Source organism: Scophthalmus maximus, chromosome 8 (assembly GCF_022379125.1).
Source record: "Scophthalmus maximus strain ysfricsl-2021 chromosome 8, ASM2237912v1, whole genome shotgun sequence".
Taxonomy (NCBI): domain Eukaryota; kingdom Metazoa; phylum Chordata; class Actinopteri; order Pleuronectiformes; family Scophthalmidae; genus Scophthalmus; species Scophthalmus maximus.
Window position 1 is genome coordinate 7921341 of NC_061522.1, and position 20607 is coordinate 7941947.

Consider the following 20607-nt stretch of genomic DNA (forward strand, 5'->3'; position numbering starts at 1 on the left):
CGAAACAATTAGCTGCAATGATATGACCAGTTATCCTTCCCTAACTATATTGCATCTTTCTCATGGCTGTGCCACTTTTAAATTTATGACACCGAAAAAAAATCAAGTCTTACCTGACTCAATTTTTTAAATCTGATTTCCAGCAGTTAAATCCATTATTTGAATCTTGCACTTAAATAGGCCATAGTTTTTTGCTCCTTCTCCATGTCACTCTCTCTTTATCACCCCTCTCACTCATGCTTCCTTCCTTGAACTCTAAATGTCTCTCCAAAGGACTCTTTCCTCTTACCCTTTCCTGCCAAATTCTCCCAGCATCATTATATCTCTGACCTTAGAGGGTTAGTCAGTGTCCTATCCCTGTAAGTGAACCAGTCCGGTGAAGCTTGGTTGGGCACCATGTCCCATTTTCAGTCACCAGACTGCTTGGAATTAACTAGGCAGTTTCTGCATTATTCCTAGGTCATGTGTGAATTTGATTGCTGCATAACAGAAACGGAAAATCATTTTTGAATTGTGTTAACAATAGAGAGCTAGTGTAATTTAGAGAGAGGAAGAGCAACAACTCGGATAGGTTAAATGAAGACATGATAAAGTGGACTGAAAGGAAAAAAAGGATAAGCCTCTATTGCAACCTTTCTGGAGTTAAGCAGTTACTGTATACTGTATGCTTTTCATTGCATACAGCACTTAAATATTTTTGTATTTGCTGTCTATTTTTTTATTACATGCACATATATGCCGTTAGCATGAATTAATATGAATTAGTGTATGTAAACCTTTTTTCATGACTTTTAACTGCACACAAACTCCTCTGGGGCCTAACTCAAATAGGTCTCCCTAATTTATTTTTAAAAATGGGGGTCACAATGTCTAATTAATTGCCTGAACAGTCAATAATTTGCCTTTTAGACAAACGAAAATTTAGAGCTGCTCTGTGACCCGATTTCCTGCATGACTGCTGTCAATAAATCCATTACCGTAGTGAGCTTGTTTTGATTTAAATTGTGCTTTACATGTTGTGGCTAACTGTAGTCCTTATTAAGACTGTGCTGTCAAAACTGAATCTTATTTTTTTTTTCTTGCTGTCCGCTCAAGTAAAATATGTATCTAAACACACCTGCATTGCAGATTACCCTGTGAAGTTTGAGGGTTTTTTTGGCTGTGCATATTTCATAAACATATGGGATATAGGATATTTGTTGTCCCATTGCTCATTGACGCATGTGACCACACTCGCACTGTTCTGCGGCCTCAACAGAACATGCAGACATCGGCCATCTAAATAAATGCTCAGATTATCAGTGGTTTTATGGCAGCTTAGCTAACCCAGCAATCAAAATCTATGTACAGTAAATACATAGCAACCCACAAACAGTAATTCGTACTGCGTGCCAACTTAATGCATGTTTTATTTATTCTTACAATACCTCCTTTGGTTTAGTTGGAAAACCAATGTACTGTAGATGTCAGATCTGTTCAAAACGTGATTTAGAGCAATTGAGCTAAGATCCTGTGAGCCTTCAAGTTCCAGACTGGCTAACTGACCAGAAATAGCTGTGATTGAAGATTCAGAAGAGGCCACTAGTATTAGATGTGGCAGTGACACCAGGAAGAAAGTGAACGAGAAGATCAAGTACCAGGGCCTGAAACAACTACTGGAACAGATGTGGGAGGTGAAGTCCCCATAGCAGTAGGAGCATTAGTGGCTCCAGCAGATTCCCAGTACATCTGAAGTCTCTGTGCAGAAGAGTGTAGCTCATGGACCTCCAGCGCTCTATAACAACATCTATGTATGAAGCCATTTCGTGCTTGTTGCCTTCCTAAATTCCAATAAGACCACTTACTCTCCAATGTCAATACCACATCTTAGCCGAGCGGAGTGGTTTCAATGTTTTCTAAGAACTTGAGTTGCAGTTCTAGGTCGACTTGGAGCTGTCAGTCCTGTGAAGCGCTTCTCCGTTCCCTGGGCTTTGTTGTAAACAATTTAAAACTCTGTGTATACATACATTTTGTGATTTAGAAACCCTTCCATTTATTATTCTACACCACTAGTTAAACTTCAAATACATATTTATCTGCTGTAATTGGTGAACACTTACAATTTCAGATCAAATATGCTGAGGGGGGGGGGATGAAGTCACAGATTAGAGAATAGTTTTTAACTTTGTATGTTAACATTTTTCTTTTGTTGCTTTTTTTTGCAGGCAAGTGTGTGGAAAATGCTCAGTAAATCACAGCTTTATTTGTGTTGCTGTTCTTATAAAAGTCAAGGACAGTCACCATGACAGTGCAATCAACATTCCAGCATCTCTTCCTTTTCAAAAGCCTCCTGATTGAACCTCTTTCATCTCCACTTGCTGTTCAGTTGCTTAAACAACAAAAGTCTAGGCCAATGAAGATGGAACACAACAAAAAAAACAATCCTATGCCTTTGCTGTTTTTTAATTGAATTTCCCCCACTGAGTAATGTTATCCAGACTTTCTTTTTTCCTTTTTGGAAGTAGCGTGTGAAAGTGACTAAGATTTACAAGCAGATCAATTGCTGTTTACATGCCGGAATTGAACTGGGTAGATAAAATATCGCTATTGGACAGGATCCCAAAAGGTTGCTGAATACAAATTTGTTGAGTGTATACAAAGGTCCATTAATACATAAAATCAGTGACTTATGGTGTAATTTACTGGTTATCAGGCTGCATGTTGTTATAGATGTCCCTGTGAAGCACTCGTGAAAAGAGCTTAAACTTTTATTTAATGTTTAGAAAAACTGTAACCACAGAAACAAGCACGCTCCTCTGCCCAAGGGGAACACACATCTGTTTTGTTGATTTAGCACCCATGGTCAGAAGTGTAACTTCCATCAGTATGTCTGACTTACACAAAGAGATAACAAGGATGTCTTGGTACAGTCTTGCTTATCGAGGATAGATGCATCAGCTGAGGTGTGATGGTATCAGCGAGTGTAATCTTTTCACGGGGAGTTTCCATTCGTAACCACAAAGCGCCAGGTTTTCTATGAAGGAATTGTGGGATGCATATTCTTCCCATCCAATGGAAGCCAGCAAAGCTGAGTGACTAGCTTTGTTTGTTGTCAGAAATTAAAGTCCTAATAAAGCTGCTGTCTCTCTGCCAGAGGGAGTTCCCTTTGCCTAGCTGGTATTTTAATCAACTGCTGAGGCAACAATTTTATATCTCGGCGTATGTAAATGTTATTTATATCCTCCATCTTTTATTGTGCTGTTTTTAGAGAGTGAGGACCGTAGATTTAGCTCCTCTTCCTTCGTGGTGATGCAGGTCTTTAGCGCTCTAGCATGTGATTTCTAGTGTGACGGGAGATATTTTACAAAACCTCTTCCTTAACGTTTTTTTTCTTTCTCATCTCAAATATTTTTCATCATGCATTGCCATGTTCTTCATTTGTGGCACAGTGTCGTATGATTTATGGCAATTGTAAAATCCTTGCTCGCCTTCTCATCCTGATTGTTGTGCACTCCTCTTCCCTGCTCTCCTCTTGTCTTTTCTGTAGCCTGTAATGATCTGGTGGCCTCAGGCAGAGACAGGAAGCCCAATGCTTTGGTCCAGGTGGCTGTCATAGATCCTCACACGCAGCACCTCGTCACTCAGGCCTGCACAGAGATAGTGGAGGTAAGGCGACCCACACAAACACACCGTCACACAAGCACCATCCTCTCCCTGTGGCACTCTGACCTTCGATGTTTGTTTGTTTGCTTTGTCTTGGTAGGTGTTCTCTCTCCATCTCTGTCTGCCCTTCTTTTCCCTCAACTTTTATTTCCCCCCATTGGACTCAATGAACTGAAACAAACACTGAGTGTTAACCTTTTATTTCCTGTGGAAGTTGGGTCCAGACGTGTGCGTGTTTGTGTGTGTGTGTGTGTGTGTGTGTGTGTGTGTGTGTGTGTGTGTGTGTGTGTGTGTGTGTGTGTGTGTGTGTGTGTGTGTGTGTGTGTGTGTGTGTGTGTGTGTGTGTGTGTGTGTGTGTGTGCGCGCGTGCGTGGCTTTCAGTCGGCCTCATCTCTCAGCATGGGCAGTGTGTTTGTGGGTTTAAAAATAAGTCTACCTTACTGTACAGTGAGAGTGTTTTGTGTTTTTTGACCTCCTTAAATGCTTCCTTCATTACCTCCAATGTCTGTCGCAGTGCTATTGCAAAGGCAACAGACACACAAGTGTTTCTTGGTGGCAACAACTGCCCCCTGCCACACTGTGGAACACCCACTTACACACACGTGCTGCATGCACACGCACACTTTTTTTTCTCTCTTTCCTCGTACGAGGCCAGAGTTTCCTGATGCATACAAAGGAGACACTTTTATTTTTCCCGCTAATCCAGTAAAGCTGAATTAGCATAACTGTTCCTTTCAAAGACTGCATTTCAACTGCTTTTTCCCTTCGCTCACTTTTAAGGGAATAGCAGAGTGTGTATGTGTGTTTCAGGGAGAGAGAGAGAGAGAGAGAGAGAGAGAGTGGAAACACAGGATGTGGTAGGATACTGTATGCTGGGCTCAGCCTGCTCTGTAGACACTCTGAGTGCTGCTGGAGTTTTGATTTCATGGCTGTAATGTTCAGGATGTGGAGTAGGATCTGAGGATATGGACTGCTTTCGACTTCGCAAAAACAGGGTATGTGCACATTCTGATTTACCAAGTCCGTTTGAAAAGAGAGGTTTGCTATCTTATGATGAATAGTGTTTTAAGATCTCTCTGCTTAAGAGCTTTCTGTGACATGTATCTATTTTATTAGTCTCACCTCTCCTGTGTCCCATTATAGAGTTAGATCACTAATGTTATTTTGACTGAGAGGCAGCACAGCATTATCATAAGTCCAGTGTTACTTTGAGATACTCCTGACAGACATGTTTGTTTCCTGTTAGGAATAACAAAGGTCACATGTCAGGACACTGGTGTCCAGTAGGGTTTCCCAATCATACACAACATGAAGAACGGCCGATGTCCATTAACCTGTGTGGCCAAAGGAGGACCTGTGTTTGAGTGTTTGTGTATTTGTGCGTGCCGGCCGGCCTCACTGTGTCAAGTATGAATTTGAAGACGGCCCGACTGCCACTTGTGTTTCTCCGGTTTGTCACATTCCCGGGATGCCTGCCCTCAACAGCTGCTGCCAGCTTCGCTGGACTCTGATTCTTGGCTTGAAGGAGTCTTGGCTGCATGAACCCTTGAGTATTAGCCCTGCTCATGTGATAGCCGTATTATCATTATCCATGGTATATGTTATAAGATTTGAATTTAGAAGATAAATGATGGAACCTGCCAGCTGCTTCAAAGCCCCTCGCTGGTCTGACATATGAATTACAAGACAGTAGTCAGAGAAAAAGAGCTGGTTGGCATTTACTCATGTTGGATCTGGACTTACCAACTCTTGAGCAGTGTTTTAAAACTAATTTCCCAAATAAGACTGTTAATATGAGTGCGTAGTTCACTCTCAGTAATGTTAATACACTGTGCAATGGAACTGTGATGCAGTGCCATATTTCCACTGTAGGCAGATCCTTTTTTATCTCCACAGAGAAAGAGCTTGTTTCGGTGTGGGTACTGTATCTTGATCTAGTGTTGGTAAAACAGAAAGAACCAGCGACAACTTAAGTAGAGAATCTAAAGCCGGTAATTCTTTTTAAAGAGGAATAGGAAACATCTTAGACAGATTGTATTTGGAGCTGACAAATATAAACAAATGCTATTTGGTGTCTCTTATTGAGTGTTTGGTAAAGAGATATGTGTTCTGTTTTTTCTTTGAAAATTGCAAATGCCTTGTTTTCCACACGTGCAGGCTTTCTCGATATGTTTAACATGACACAAGAGACAAGAAACACGGGATGGAAAGAGGGGCATTTACTGCCAAACCATAATGTGTCTGTGCAGGGAAAATCCCATTCTTCCAACATGGGCAGTGGGTCCAGGAGTGGTGGGTACTTGAGGGGATTTGACGTCATCCGGAGCCAGGGGATAAAACGGCCTTTGATGTCATGCTAGTCAAGCCAAGCCCCCCCCCCCCCCCCTGCCTGGAGCAAATCCAAAAAGTCTAGTCTGCGTGTGCAATTATGAGTGGTCAAGGGAAGGAGAAAAAAACTCTGGTGTAGGGAATCTCAAGTCTGAATCCCCCCCCCCCAATCATACTCAAACACACACAATCACACACCCTCTAATGGCCTAAATCGGCCATTCCATGGAGGTTTGCAAGCCGAAAAGACAAGGGAAGGGAGGGGCTGCTGTCTCCCGTAGCATATGTTGACCACTTGTTGGACAGATTTGCTCACTTCTCTGTGTAAATGGAGACGGGCTTACCACTTTAGCTCGTCTCAGCCCATCAGTAGCACTACGAAAATCCGGCCACAGCTGAGGCTGCCAAAAATGCTGGTAAGTCTGAATGAGGCCTATTCAGTGTGCCTGTGAGAGAGGCGCAAGGGGTTTTGTGTGTGTGTGTGTGTGTGTGTGTGTGTGTGTGTGTGTGTGTGTGTGTGTGTGTGTGTGTGTGTGTGTGTGTGTGTGTGTGTGTGTGTGTGTGTGTGTGTGTGTGTGTGTGTGTGTGTGTGTGTGTGTGTGTGTACCTGCACATGAGTATAATGGCCCTGCCTGTCTTTTTGTCAGTGTACAGTACTGATATATATATATATATACAGATTAACCCTGAGATCTAGAGGGTCCACTGTGTTCGTACCTGCCGTGCTGAATAGGACTGTGTGTTTAGGATGTTGGGGTACACAAACCACAGAGCTTCATGGGACTGGGCATCAAGACGGGCATTACCATGTGAAGAATGCCTGAAACAAGAGGCAGTGGACTAGTTTTTTATTTCCGCTCTGTTAGCGCATGGAAGATTCCCGAAGGATCAGTGGCACAGTTAGGTGGTCGGTCCATGTGTTCCCTCCATATGTATGTGTCCAGTCAAACAGATAATTCTGTCTTTTTGTGTGTAAGTTCACTGCTGTTCTTCATGCGTGGGCTCTCAGTGCTCAAGCAGCCCTTATTGTAGCCAAGGGCAAGGGTGAGCTGGTGTTTCATTCTTTCGTGAGCAGCAGTGAAGATGGTTAGGCAAGTAATCTGTATTTGCCGTTATGAAAACCAGAATAATGCCGTGTTTTGGGCTTTTTTTGGCAGTTATCAACCATTGTGGAGGTTTATTAGCACTTGGGATTCATCACAGTATTCATTTTTAAACACTTTTCCGTGACAAAGATTGAACTGGTATCGAAACGTCTGTTGTCTAATGCCAAATAATTGTGTTGTTTGGAGTCTGTGTCCACTGTGCTGATGCCTGATGTCTGGAGCCTTGCATCAACATGTGATGTGCATATAACAGCACTGTTTCCAAGTATTATCATTCATCACATTTCAGAGACATTGTGTGTTAATGATATGATCTAAAATCATTAAAAGCAGCACTTTTAATTGTGTTTTTGCCGACATTTGTTATACATAGATCAATATTGGGAAAATATGTGTCATATAGAAATATATCAAGGAACTGATTTGTTATCCATAATCTTTCTTTTTTTGATTTCTTCTTTTTCTCTTTTCTTTTTTTTTTTAACTCAAGTCTCATTACCAGTCTCATTACCCCTCCCCAGTCTGTCCCCAAACAATCCCAAAGGTTTGCGTTCTTGAGACGCCCATCAGAGCAGAGCGGAGGAAGAGGAAGCCCCCAGTGTAAACACACGAGCAAAGTGCTTTGAGGTGGTACAAATAGACGACAAATGGGGTAAATTCCCAGGAAAGCCCCTCAGCTTCTGGCAAAATAAGATTCGTATTCATTGAAATTACAATTTATTGTACTGTAGAATCTTTACATTTAAAAAAAATCCTCCAATTATAGGCCTATTGCTCATACCAGAATAAATTCAAAGGAAACAATGATCTTGAGAGATGAGAGAATTGCCTCCAGAATGACACAACACATGTCCAACTACCCTTAAAATCTTTGCAAATCTTATCAAATCTCCAAGTGATGCTGTTTCTTCATTGCTTTGCAGAGAAGCATAAGTCTCTTAAACCAAGATTCTTACAACAACAACAACCATCTCCTGTGTTTCAAGAACATTGTTCTCAGAATATACTTGAAACATGGGACATTTGTGCTCATCTTTGTTGAAAATTCCTCCAAAGCAGGACAAAGTGCACAGGTGTTAAGAGAGAACACCCTTTTTACGGTGAACATTTTACAAGTGCTCTCTCAAGATTTCCATTGAAAAAATATGACATGGAATTTCAAAAGGCTTGGGAATTAAAGGTGATACCCGGGTATTGTGATTTCAGGGAGCTTGTGAGTGAATATTAGTTATTGTTATGCAGCCCTGTGGTATGTTTGAAACCCCAACACTGGCTGCTGATGCTGGTTTAATCCCATTGCCACAGCGCTGCTGTGTTAGTTTACCTGTCAACATTTGTTGCTCCTGGCCTGCGGTCTCAGTTGGGAGACTGTAGTTATACCAGAGCTCCAGGTAGACCCACCAGGAAGAGCTCTATCTTCTCCTCCCAGGAGAAGCAGCAGGAGAGGCAATGGGAAGGGGGAGTGGGGGGGGGGGGGTTGCTGGAAGGAGGAGTATGGCAGACTGAGCCCAGCTGCTGGCTCATTTACACCCTCGAGCCCTCTCCCCTCCTTTTCTCCCTTTGGCTCCCTGCGATTTTCATGAGCATGTGTGTTGCAGAAACTATGTGTATGAAGGGATCCACACAATCACACGTGCACATACCAACACCCATGCAGTATCTCACCCATCTTCTGTGTTGTCCCTCTTTTTGACAGGCGAACAAAGACCCACTATTTCTGACAGGGGTGACCTTCCCGTCAGAGTATCCTGCTAGCCCAGAGACACTAGTCAAGCTAACTGTGTATGATGCAAAGGACAAGAGCCAGGAATCAGTGAGTAAATAGTTGTTGTCCTTTGTGTGTGTGTGTGTGTGCGTGTGTGTGTGCGTGCGTGCATTTGTTGTATGTTTTGCATGTTGAAAATCCAGCATGTGAGACAGAACGACGATGATAAGAATGTGTTCAAAGCCAGTGTGAAGCAGTCATCTTTCCAATTTTGGTTGTGTAGCACTGAGCTTTAAACTTTACAGGGGACGAACAGGAAAAGCTGTGAGAAATCCACTGCACAATGTCGTTATGTTTAAATTCACCCACAGCTTTGGAGGTGCAAAAAGTTGTGCTTAAATAAAGCAGGCAGTGTATTATGGCACTGGCGTGGTAATCAGTCATTTGATTCAGCCTCAGAAGAAGACCTTCGCCTTCATTTTTTGAAGGAAAGGGTGTGTAGCCTTTGATGAGCATCTGAGCATGGCAGCCCATCCTTTGGCAGTGATCCCCCCGGGAAACGCACCCAGAACATCAGTGGGAATGGGGAAAGAAAACCAGACGTAGAATCCTGAATTGGGCCAGGCCTTCTGATTTAGATTTTAAAACAGACTTTATAGGAGGCTCGATGTCACTTGAGGTGACGAGTTTCGAACAACTGTTTGTTACTGTACACGTAATAAAACTGTCACAAGCGAAATACCAAAAGCCATGTGAGAAATTTATCAAACCACCCACTGAACATGTAGTACATGCAACTGGCTGCCCACCGTGACGTCACCCATTAAATCAGTCAAGTACCAGACAAATAAAGATTATTTAGCTGTCATTCCTATTTGCAGAGCTAAGTGTACACAACATTTAGTCCTCATCACCACGTTCACCATTTAAAATGAAATTTGAACCTATTAAGGAAATGTTTAGATTCAAATTTTTGAAAATGGGAATCATTCATCCACATTTTCCATCTGTTTGGTGCATCAGGTTCATCTTATGTTTGTTTTAATCTTTGGTGATCTCCCAGTTATTGTAAGTCAGTTTTCAACTCAAGTTTAATGTTCAGAAAAGATATGCTTCATGTTATTTCTTTAAAGAAGTATATCATGGCATGCTCTCAAACATTCCCACAAAGATAAGTATTATAGGATTTTTTTTAAAATTGTATCATATTACGATCTCAGACCAAGCTTTACTAAAATAGGTACTTCTCCCTCTAAACACCAGTCTGCATACATTCCTTGGTTATGCAGTGAAATCCGTTGGAACAGAGGGAGCATCCTCAGATCGTGTCTTGAGCTCCGTCAATCCTCCGGACATTTGTTCTTGAATCTGCTGCAAATACCAGATCCTCTGGATAATTGAAACAATATTCTCATTGATGTCAGTGCCGATATGAAGGGGAGATTAACTGAAATCGACTGAACAGAAATGGGTAATTCATTTGGTCCTACATGCATATTTGGGGTGCCGTTTTTTGAGAATTGGGACAGTATATGCAGTAATTGTGCCATGAAACTCTGCACCTCCTGCAGACAGTGCACTCCTCAGAGAAATGGAGCCTCCATGTCTGTTTCCTGGTAATAAAATCAAAGAGGGGAGCTGATTCTCACGGCTAATACAAACTCCACCCGCTGATAATCCGTCCAGCAGTAATGTATTCATCCTGCTGCAGCTTCTACCCAGATCCTGTCATGCTGTGCCAGGATACCTTTGTTCACTGAATTTGCAAAGTTGGTTAGGTGACATTGATGACAGTTGTATTGTTGGAGTCTGATGAACTGAAAAAATCTGCTCTGCAAAGTACAGTTGATTTTACACTGTCAAAAAGGTGTTAAAATATTTGCATGTTCATCATGTAGCTCACCATTTATTTGCATTTTTAGGTACAGTATGTGCACTATAATGACATTAACCTATGTAAACAATCATTTCCCTCTTAGAATTCAGCCGTAAACATCATCCCAGAAGAAATTTGCTTTGATAGGGAACAGTGATTTATTCCAAGGTAGAGTATGTACTGAAAATTCATATTGAACATCACATCAGATGTGAACAATGTTAAAAACCTCTCCATCCACTTCCTTGAGTATTTCTGATGTACTTCAGTGTGCTCCCATCAGATGTTTTTACAAAATTGAACATATAGCCAGGCAAACTGGATGCCTGTAGATAAAGATATTTTACTGATGCCCAGTAACGTGTTTACCTCTTAGATTCAAGTTTGTAGGAATCACGTTTCCTTGATTGGTGCTGTCCAAGGGTAATTTAAAGGTTGATTTTGAAGGATTTATTGTTGGATTTAACTAATATACAGTCAACTGAGACCTCACCTTCCAAGTGTGTAGGAGAATTCACTGTAGCCTTCAGGTAAACGTTGCAACGCCAACAGCCCTCTCTAGTGTCTATGTTTGGTTTGTCCGTTCCAGGCTACTGTAGAAACCTGGTGCTGCAACATGGTGGACTCTGTGGAAGAGGATCCACTGCCGATGTCGATTTTTAAAAAAGTAACAAAAAAAAAATTCTTAGTTTCAGGTGATTATACTCACAATTATAAATATTTATACTCCATCTTCTGCCGATAGATTCCCTTAAATCCTACACAATGGAACATTTCTGTACAGGCACTGGATATGAGGTATTTTATTAACTCCTTTGGCATTCGTGGGTCTGTCTCACATTCTCTACCTCACACGTTCTCTGAGAGTGAATTTTCTCAGCAGCTCCTGTCAGTCTGTCAAGAATATCACTGATGTACAATACAATATTTCACTCAAGCTCAGCTTTTAGAGCTTAAGGCTGAACCAACAGACTTACAGGACAGGTTCTGTTGATCCTTTCAAACTCTTCTTCACCCATTTCTACGTCCCGCGCTGCCCTCAGAGGAAGACATTTTGAATGATGAGCTGCATCACAACTTTCTGTGACCATTAAAAGAAAACAAGCACCAATCTCCATCATCCTTTCTCCCCGTAAGACCCTTTGGAATCCTTGAAGATCTGTCTCTCCTTTTATTCTGTTTTGTTTTTTCTTGCACCAGTGCTCTCGTGCTGTGGTTGACTCTTTTGGATTTCCGTCTCCGCTCGACTGGGCACAGTGTGCTTGTCTGTGTCTCATTAGAGAGTCTTTAAGTGACACTGGCGTGACCCTGAACATGAGCTGGCACAATGCGTCAGCCCCCATCCACTTAAGTGGCAGATCGGGAATCACTCAGCCAAGGCTCACTCATTTCATGTTATTTTTTGTTTCATGTTTTTTTTTTTTTTTTGAGGGTTAGCAAGCATCAGCCAGCAATTTGCTGTGTTTTTTGCATCGGTATGTTTCTCAAATCAGCTGTCTAATGCATTGTATATCACTCTCGGCTTCGGTAAGAGGTTTTTGCCACAAGCTGATTCCCTACAATGGAAAAGTATATGCTGCACATGGTAATCACTAGACATAAATATGTACAGTTAAGAGAAACTTAGGCTTTTTTTCTTTTTTGATATGCCGACTTTTTCACCATAGGAGTTTTGCAGTGGAAATAAGAGGGGATGAGATTGAAACACTGAGGAGGAGGAAACCGATGGAGCGCGGTTTACAGACGACTGCTTTAACATTCGTAGAGGGCCGGGGAATTTCATAGTAGGATGATTTCCCCCTGCCTTGGGGCTTCCCATTTAGATATTCTAAGATGACACTGGCTGCGTGGTCATGAATATTTGAGATCACGCACAGGGTTGAGAGAACGATAAGTCAGAGTGGAGGTGTGAAAAGGAGTACGACCGGGTTAGATATCTCTCAGGTGTAACTGATCCCCCCCCCCCCCCCCCTCGAACTCTAGTTGTCAAAGGATGACAGCCTAGTCCTGCTCTGTCACTGATGTCTTACCTGCAACTGCACTTTGAAAGGCTCCGAGGGGCAATAAATCACCTTTCAGCTCTCATTCTAGTCACTTCATCAAGAAATACTCACCGTGGCTGAAAAGAGCTATGCTTCACTCCACTTAAAGCAGTTTTTATCATAGGCTTAGCCAAATCTTTGAATCTCTGTTTATGTCACTTTAGCATTATATTCAAGTGTAACTGCTGGATCTCGTCTTGAACATTGTTTAAATGAGCATTGGTGCAAAACAAAAACAGGTACGTGCAGGTAATAGTGTAAAAAGTTTCAGCTTTTAGAGTTTGGGGAACTCCTTCACTCTCATGGATTAAACCTCAGCTGTCGTTCATTATCCCAAAAGTTCATCAGAAAGCAGAGAAAGGCTCATCTGAGAGAGGCCACATAAACGGTCCTCAAGCTAAACGCATGTGAAAACGGCACATAAGATTATTTTTGTGTGTTGGTGCATCACATTTGTGCTCACTTGCAACTGTGAAGAGGTTCGAAGACGCGCGGCTAATGACAGACCCGTGGATTGCTGTCAGTGCAAACCCATTACTGAGTGTTCTCGTGGTATAAAGGAATAAGACAGCTGCCTCTGTGAGAACCCTTCTCTCTAATCACAGCCTCATTTATCCTGCGGTTGCTCTATGCACTCTGGAATGAACGTGTAATGCAGTTTTCAGTTTGCATTCCTATTACTGGCCTTGGTGAGGGATTTTGATTGGTTTCTGCGATGTGCACAATGGTGTGACAAACAAAAAACCCTGTCTGAGTGAAACAGGAAAATGGAGCATGTCCAGCCATTTCCATAAAGCTGCAATAAAATGTATTCAATCACGTAAAACACAAGCAAAGGTTTTTTTTACTGTGTTGCTATATTGGCCATTTCGTCCCGGGGGCATGATGAACACATAAACACACACACACACACACACACCATATGCACTAAACGGATAGAGCAAGATACCTTTTATTCAGAAGGCAAGGGAGAAAGAACTGATCAAAGTTCCATCTCAAATTGCTTGCCAGTTTGACACACACACACACACACACACACACACACACACACACACACACACACACACACACACACACACACACACACGGCCTGAGAAAATTGGATAGAGGTTGTATGAAAGGAGCCCCAAAGTGTGGAAAAAGATGTGGTATTGTTGGATTTTCAGTGGGTCCCCTGCTTGACTTTTCACACCAGTTCAAATATGATTTTCAAACATTTCCCTGGCGGGAAGAACATTTTTCCACTATGTTAAAACTACATGCAGTTTTTTGTTGAAATCAAATTGGATAATTCCCGGTTCACTTTCTGTACAAATCAGGGATGACTACACTGAAGACTCGGGGTAGAAATCCGATGCTGTTCATTTCTTTCAGATGCCTTGTTTTTACGTTGTGATGTCATGCCCACATTTTAAGATTTCATCCTAAGTGTTTTCATATCATACACCTGCACATTTTCCTGGGTTGTAGATTTAATTTTGAATACTGCAATTTTTTCTCATAAAACTATTCTCAATAACTCATATACATTCAGAACATTTTTTGATTTTCTCAGGGACCTTTCCGTATCATCCTTCCCTCAATTCTCACTGTCCCTGCAGCTGAGAAGCCCCTCATAGCATAATGCTGCCCCCACCACGCTTCACTGTAGGCATGTTACTAGCCAGGTAATGAGCAGTGGTGTTAGCCCAAAATAGGGTTCAGAGTTCTGGCCAAAGCGTTCAATTTTTAAATTATCAGACCAGTGATTTTTCTTTCTTCCCCTGCTGATCTGAGTCCTTTACTTGCTGCGAGTCAAACCGAAGCAGTTTTTTTTTGCCTTTTACTCAAAGTGACTTCCGTCCAGCCACTCTACCATAAAAGCCTGATTGATGGATTGCTGCTCGACGCACGTCTTTCAGGCAGGTTCTTCCAATCTCCCCAGGGGACTTCTGGAATGACTGTTAGATTTTTTTTCATCGTCACCTCCCTGACCAGTCTCAACAGTTTCAATCGTCACAATTATTGAGGCCACTGTTCAAAACTTTAGATATTATTTTCCCTTGCTCTGATCTCTTACTTGCTGCAGTTTTATTATGCCAATCTACAGCTGCAAATAAAAAAACCAAAACATTCTAATTTAGATTCTGGTCAATGAAATGACCACTGAATGTAAAGCGAACGAGGCCTGTGTTGTTATTTAGAATTTAAAATGTAAAAATAGTATAATTTGATAAACAGTGAGCGAGTGCTTTGTACCAATGGGCACTGGGCAAACCTTAATTTACAAAAGTTAAATATCCACTTTCATGGACATTGATGTGTTTGACGGACAGAACTCTGAATTCAAATGTTCAAATTACTAATACATTTTATGCTAAAATATCTCATAAACAGAAAATTTTTTGTCAGTCAATACTTACTCAATAATTTTGTGTTGTTGTGACTGTTGCAGATTCTCTTTTGCTGCCGTCTACCTGATTTAAGGACTGTTTGTGTGGCAGATATTAGCCGCCTCTCAGGAGGCAGTTTGAGCAGCCACCGTTCCGTGGTGAATTGTCGCTCCAATTATGAACTGCTGAAGTATGGAGAATCCCGGCCTCGGTTAATCCTGCCCTGTCAATAATCATGATGTGTAAAATGCCGTGACTTGACATATTTTTGGCATAGCCAGTTGCTTTTAGCTGGATGAGTGTCAATGTGGTGGGAATTTTCTGTAAGTGCACGAGTTTACTGCCAAAAAGAGGGGGTGGGGGGCAGAGCAGACAGTCGGAGAGATCTAGATAGGACGCACACACACACACACACACACACACACACACTTTTACAAGAACCAATCTCTGAGATATCCAAGAAAGGTCTTGGTAGTGATTGGGTGGACAGCTGAACAGTGATAACCTACGAGAGTAACAGTCCTCAGATAAGGACTGTCTGTTGTCTGATGGCCACTTTGCTTCACCTCACCATCACTGAGGCAATGTCAGCCAATGTCACTGACGTGTTGAAAAGTGCGGCTGTTCAAGTCATCAATACTAAAATCACTCAAACGCTCTCTTTCTTCCGTAGCAACTTACAACATTGAAGATAGTTTAACATTTTTTTCTCCATTCTAGTGTAAGGTCTACTGCTTTAATGGATTGCATTTCATGCTAATGGATGCTACTTTCTTGTCCACTTTATCGACAAAGAACTTTTTTAAAAGTGAATCAATACATAACAGCATGCCCTGCCTTATCAAATTTGGCGTGCTTGTTTTTTTTCCTCCTCCAAAATGAAGGCATGCTGTGTCTAGAGACTCCTCTAGGATTGATATTTTCTGTTGTCATCTCAGAGCATTTTTATTCCTATTAATCTGCAACATCAATATTTTACACCTTCCTTTGTTCATAACATTTTTTCGGAAAAGGTAACATAAAACGTACATTGTTTGTTTTAATAGTTATTAATACATGATGGTCAACGTTTTTTTTTTCCCTTTTCCTTATAGTCAAACATTTAGACATTTGGAAGTGGTCCAGCAAAACCAGAGTAAATGGTAAATGCATTGACACAACGCTCTTCTATCTTCTTAAAGCTGCAATATGCATTTTGTGGACATCAAGGTTGTACGTTGTCTCAGCTGATACAGGAATAGCAATGTCTCCCGGCAGCTTATTCAAGTTTGAAGCCTCAGCGCAAGAAAAAAAAAGTAAACCAGAAGCACGTTTGCGAATCGATTGACAATCTTTAGCTCCCGGCCCTGACTTTGGCCTTCTGTGACTGGTTAGAAGGGCAAGGCTGCATCGGAAACTTTGGAGGGAAATAACTCTGCTTTACTGCCAAGCTGATCAATGAGTCTTTGTCAGCATCCGCCATACATTTGAATATATTTTGAATCATATTTTGAACTAAAACTTTTGGACAAATCACTTTTCACCCAACACAATGCCGTTCAGGACCAACTTTGTGTTTGCTGTCTTTATCCCTAGAATTTGAACCACCACCCTTGCAATGAATGGATGACCCACTTTATCTCCTGGGCCACAACTGCCCACATAGGTTTTATAGTCTGACCTGTTTGTGTGGTTCAGGGCCCAAGGACACCACAGTGGTGAAACTGAGAGAACGGAGAAGCGCTGCTCTTTAAATTTTCTCAAAGTTTCCATTGGGTTCAGGGCATATTATGAAAACAATATATTGCATGCCAGGCTGAGACGTGTAGTGGATTCACAGTTAGTTGTAGTTAGAGGTTAATCAAATTTAATTATACCTGGGCTTTTAGTAGCAAACGGGGTGAGTTTCCTGGTGTTTGATTGAACCAGAAACTTGTGAAAACAATTGTGTGTGCGTGCGCTTGAGAATTGCTTGGCTTTAGGCAGACAGCTATGATGTGATGCCCTCACTCGTCCGGGGAAACTTGCTGTAGTTTCACTGAGTATGAAATGGCAATGCTGTACACAGAAGTTCCACTTTTGCCACAATCACACTCTTCCCATTCCAGCTGGCCATAAATTATGCTCATTCATGTGCATTTTAGCATTCTTACCAAGCAGACGACAAAGAGTGCATTTGATGAATTGCACTTCTGTGAACTTCCAGCTGCCTCCCCAAACCCGGAAAGTGTCTCTCTGTTATCTTCCCAGTAGCCGCCAAGCATCACGGGGTGTCTTCGGAAATCCTCTTTCATGGATTTGCGTAATGTCAACAAATTTTTGCTACAGTCAAAATTGGGTTGCTTTCCCAGCCTCACTAGTTATTCACATGATTATTGAAGCTCTGATTTGGTTTTTTAACACTGTTCCCATTACTGTTGCCAATGGCCTCAGCATTTCATGCCACATTATAAGCAAAAGGGAGAGGATAGAACACCAGACAAGAAAGGAGCGTGCATCCCTTTTTGCCTTGTATGATAATTGGTGGAACGTTCACTTTGGCAGAAACAATCCTGGATTTCTTTTTCAGTTGTTGAGTAATATTAAAGGAATTGTGAAGCACGGATCAGTAGAGGCCACATGGATGGAGACTGTGTAACTGGTGTTATTGAGGTAGAGTCTGTATTGTTTGTGCACACAACTTGCAAACCAAGCTCATCATTAATGAATCTGTGGCTGCTTTTAGAATTATGGATGCATGATATATTTTATGGCAAGCCTCCAAAACCTGAAAGGGATTTGCCTTTCATACTACAGAAACGTTTGAATATAGTAATGAATTTAAGTGCTGCTTCACCAAGTACTGTACAGATAGCGTTAGATTGTCCTCAAAGCTCTGCCTGCCTTTTCTCATTGAAAAGGAAATGCTGTCAACTTTAGCATACATTACTTGTAGAAGTGCTGGAGCCACACAGGTGACGATTGAGTGGGGAATAAATGGTCTGTGACCCCGAGAGAATAGAAGGTTTAAACACTCTGGAGCATTTTTATTGACAGCTGAGCACTTCATTTTACCATGTCAGGTTAACACTCCATATGTCTCACGTACCATCTGAAAAGCCCCACGGACCGGCTGTTAGCTGAGCAACATGTCACACTGGAGGGATGTGTCTGAAAATATTGCAGGCTCTTTCCAGAGCCTGAACCTCTAAAGTGTTTCCTCACCGTAACGATATCATTTTCATTGGCTGACAGTACTTCACACTCGTGTTTACTGTATTTAGGAAGGCACCAGATAATGACTTTATTTTCCCCCACATCGTTTTCACTCCACCGCGTTGACATGCACTCCAAATAAAGTGACTCGTGGTGCCAATGAATATTGTTGGAAATTAAGTGCACTCTAGGTTTTCGTCGCAGGCGTTCATTCGTGAAAACAGTTGTTGGTATAGTGCACACTCATTAAAAGCAGCCATCCAAGTCTAAGCAGAGAAGCTAATTACTTATGAAAACTGCTGAGCAGATGTCTGGCGCTGTTGCCACGAGGAGACGCCCCTTTCTTTGCGGGGCAAAGCCACAAGTTAACACAAGTGACGGTCTATTTATATATACATGCATTACGAGGGAGCCTCACTGGAGACAGTGAGTTTAGTGCCAACTAATTAAGTTCATTCGAGAATTAGAGTATTTAGTGTGGGGCATTGTGTTACACTGAAAGAAAAGAAATTTATGAGAAAAATATTCAATTACACATACTGTGCTACCTATGTATGCATACAAACATGCAACAAGAACAACATGCATAAGTGTTTAAAAAAAACAAATAGGTTTAAAAAAAAACTTGATAAATGAGGAGGAATCACAAACTAACTGTCCTCGTTTTTTCCCGTGGCCATCAAACAGAAAAGGGTTATGGATACATTCAACATCTTTTTGGGGCTATATCTCACGTAATCAGCCACTGGGAATGCAAGTCACAATATTTTGTGTGTGCATGCAGCTGATATGCATATAAATGAAGCGTGGCAAATTGTCATATCAAGCACCAGGTGACCACTTGATGCCGAAGAGTACCTTTCCAGGAACCCTCGCCCCAAAACACCTTCCGTGTATCATCCCACTCCAATCTCCTCAAGGTGGGATTTGTCTGGATCAATTCCACGATGCATTATTCATTTGAGAATTTAATCAAATGTCTCCTCCTCCAATCAGGCCAAGCCCTCACCTCCCAGAAACCTCCCTCGCCTCTCCACCCATCATATCGTTGATTGTTTGTGTCACCTGCATCAGCTGATTATCAGCCAAATGAATTACTGGGTCACAGGTGAATTAGACGCTTGGCTGACTCTAATCCTTTTTTTTTCTCTCTCTCTCTGGGAAAAGTAGCTTAGTGTAAGTTGGGTTTTTTTTCCTTCATTTTTGAGAGGGGGAGAGGGGGGAAGAGAAAAAAAGTGCTCGAGAAAATCCCCTTTCTGCCTGGCTTCCTGCGGGTTTCTGCAGTGTAATGGTTTCCTTTCAGAGAGACACTGGTGGAAAGTGCTGGTGTGTGTGTGTGTGTGTGTGTGTGTGTGTGTGTGTGTGTGTGTGTGTGTGTGTGTGTGTGTGTGTGTGTGTGTGTGTGTGTGTGTGTGTGTGTGTGTGTGTGTGTGTGTGTGTGTGTGTGTGTGTGTGTGTGTGTGTGTGTGTGTGTGTGTGTGTGTGTGTGTGTGTGAGAGAGAGAGAGAGACGGAGAGAGGGGCGGTTACTTTCCATGGCTAACTGCAGCGACTGATGTGCTTGCCAGCCATGCTAAGGTCTGTACTGTACTGTGGATGAGCAAGCCTCTGGACAAGCAGGTCGGAGTACGTTATGGTCACGCTGGGCGGTCGCAATTAAAACCCTGCAGTTGGTCAATTGAGATGGATGTAATGCAGCATTCTGTGCCAGTTAATCATAACTTTCCCCATCGGTCCAAGCGCCAGTGTGTGTGTGCAAACACTAGAGGATATCGCCACTTGTACAGCAGTCTGCCTTCTAAGTGAGCTGATGGAAACAATGTTGCTTTTCTCCTCCTCCCCTCACCCAGGGAGACTGGAGAGTTAATGATCGTGGGGCAGAAGGGTTCTTGTCACTGCTTTGTTGTTCCGTTCTGTTAGCGCAGATGGAGTAATCCGAAATCAGCCGTCACCGTTTCCCCTCCGCACACCCATAGAGGTTGGGAAGCCATTAACAATTTCAAAGAGGCCTTTTTTTCCCCCTCCCCAGAAAATACAAATACATATTTGTTTTGATCTTTTTTCTTCTTCTTCTTCTTTTTTTGGGGGAATAATCTTATGCTCTATTCATGAGTGTACACAAATCTATTCATCTGCTATCTTACAGTCACCAAGGACAAACTCTACTTTCACATAAGCAGTATATCTAGTTCAAAAGTCCCTTTTGTTGGCAGTGTTCCACATTGAATTGCTAATATGTCATTTAGGCAACTAATATGGCTGTGGTGAGCCGAGGAACAAAAAAGAGCTTGTGGCTGTTGCACTTCTCCCACTCTTTCCTGCATCTTTTTATTTACTAAGGCAAGGTGGTGCGAGCCGTCTGA

The 20607-nt window shown here is 42.0% G+C and overlaps 1 protein-coding gene across 8 annotated transcripts in view; it reads left to right on the forward strand.

Annotated features, from left to right (window-relative positions):
* The window catches only part of inpp4b (inositol polyphosphate-4-phosphatase type II B), a 173685-nt gene that overhangs the window by 72640 nt on the left and 80438 nt on the right, over positions 1 to 20607 (forward strand). For 6 of the 8 annotated variants that reach the window (XM_035636274.2, XM_035636275.2, XM_047333645.1 and 3 more), the window contains 2 exons: positions 3527 to 3645; positions 8773 to 8889. In XM_035636274.2, the coding sequence (XP_035492167.2) occupies positions 3527 to 3645; positions 8773 to 8889 (236 nt within the window). Of the gene's footprint in view, positions 1 to 3526; positions 3646 to 4485; positions 4638 to 6232; positions 6387 to 8772; positions 8890 to 20607 lie in introns of those variants that run through there. The other 2 variants (XM_035636278.2, XM_035636277.2) reach the window with 2 other exon arrangements.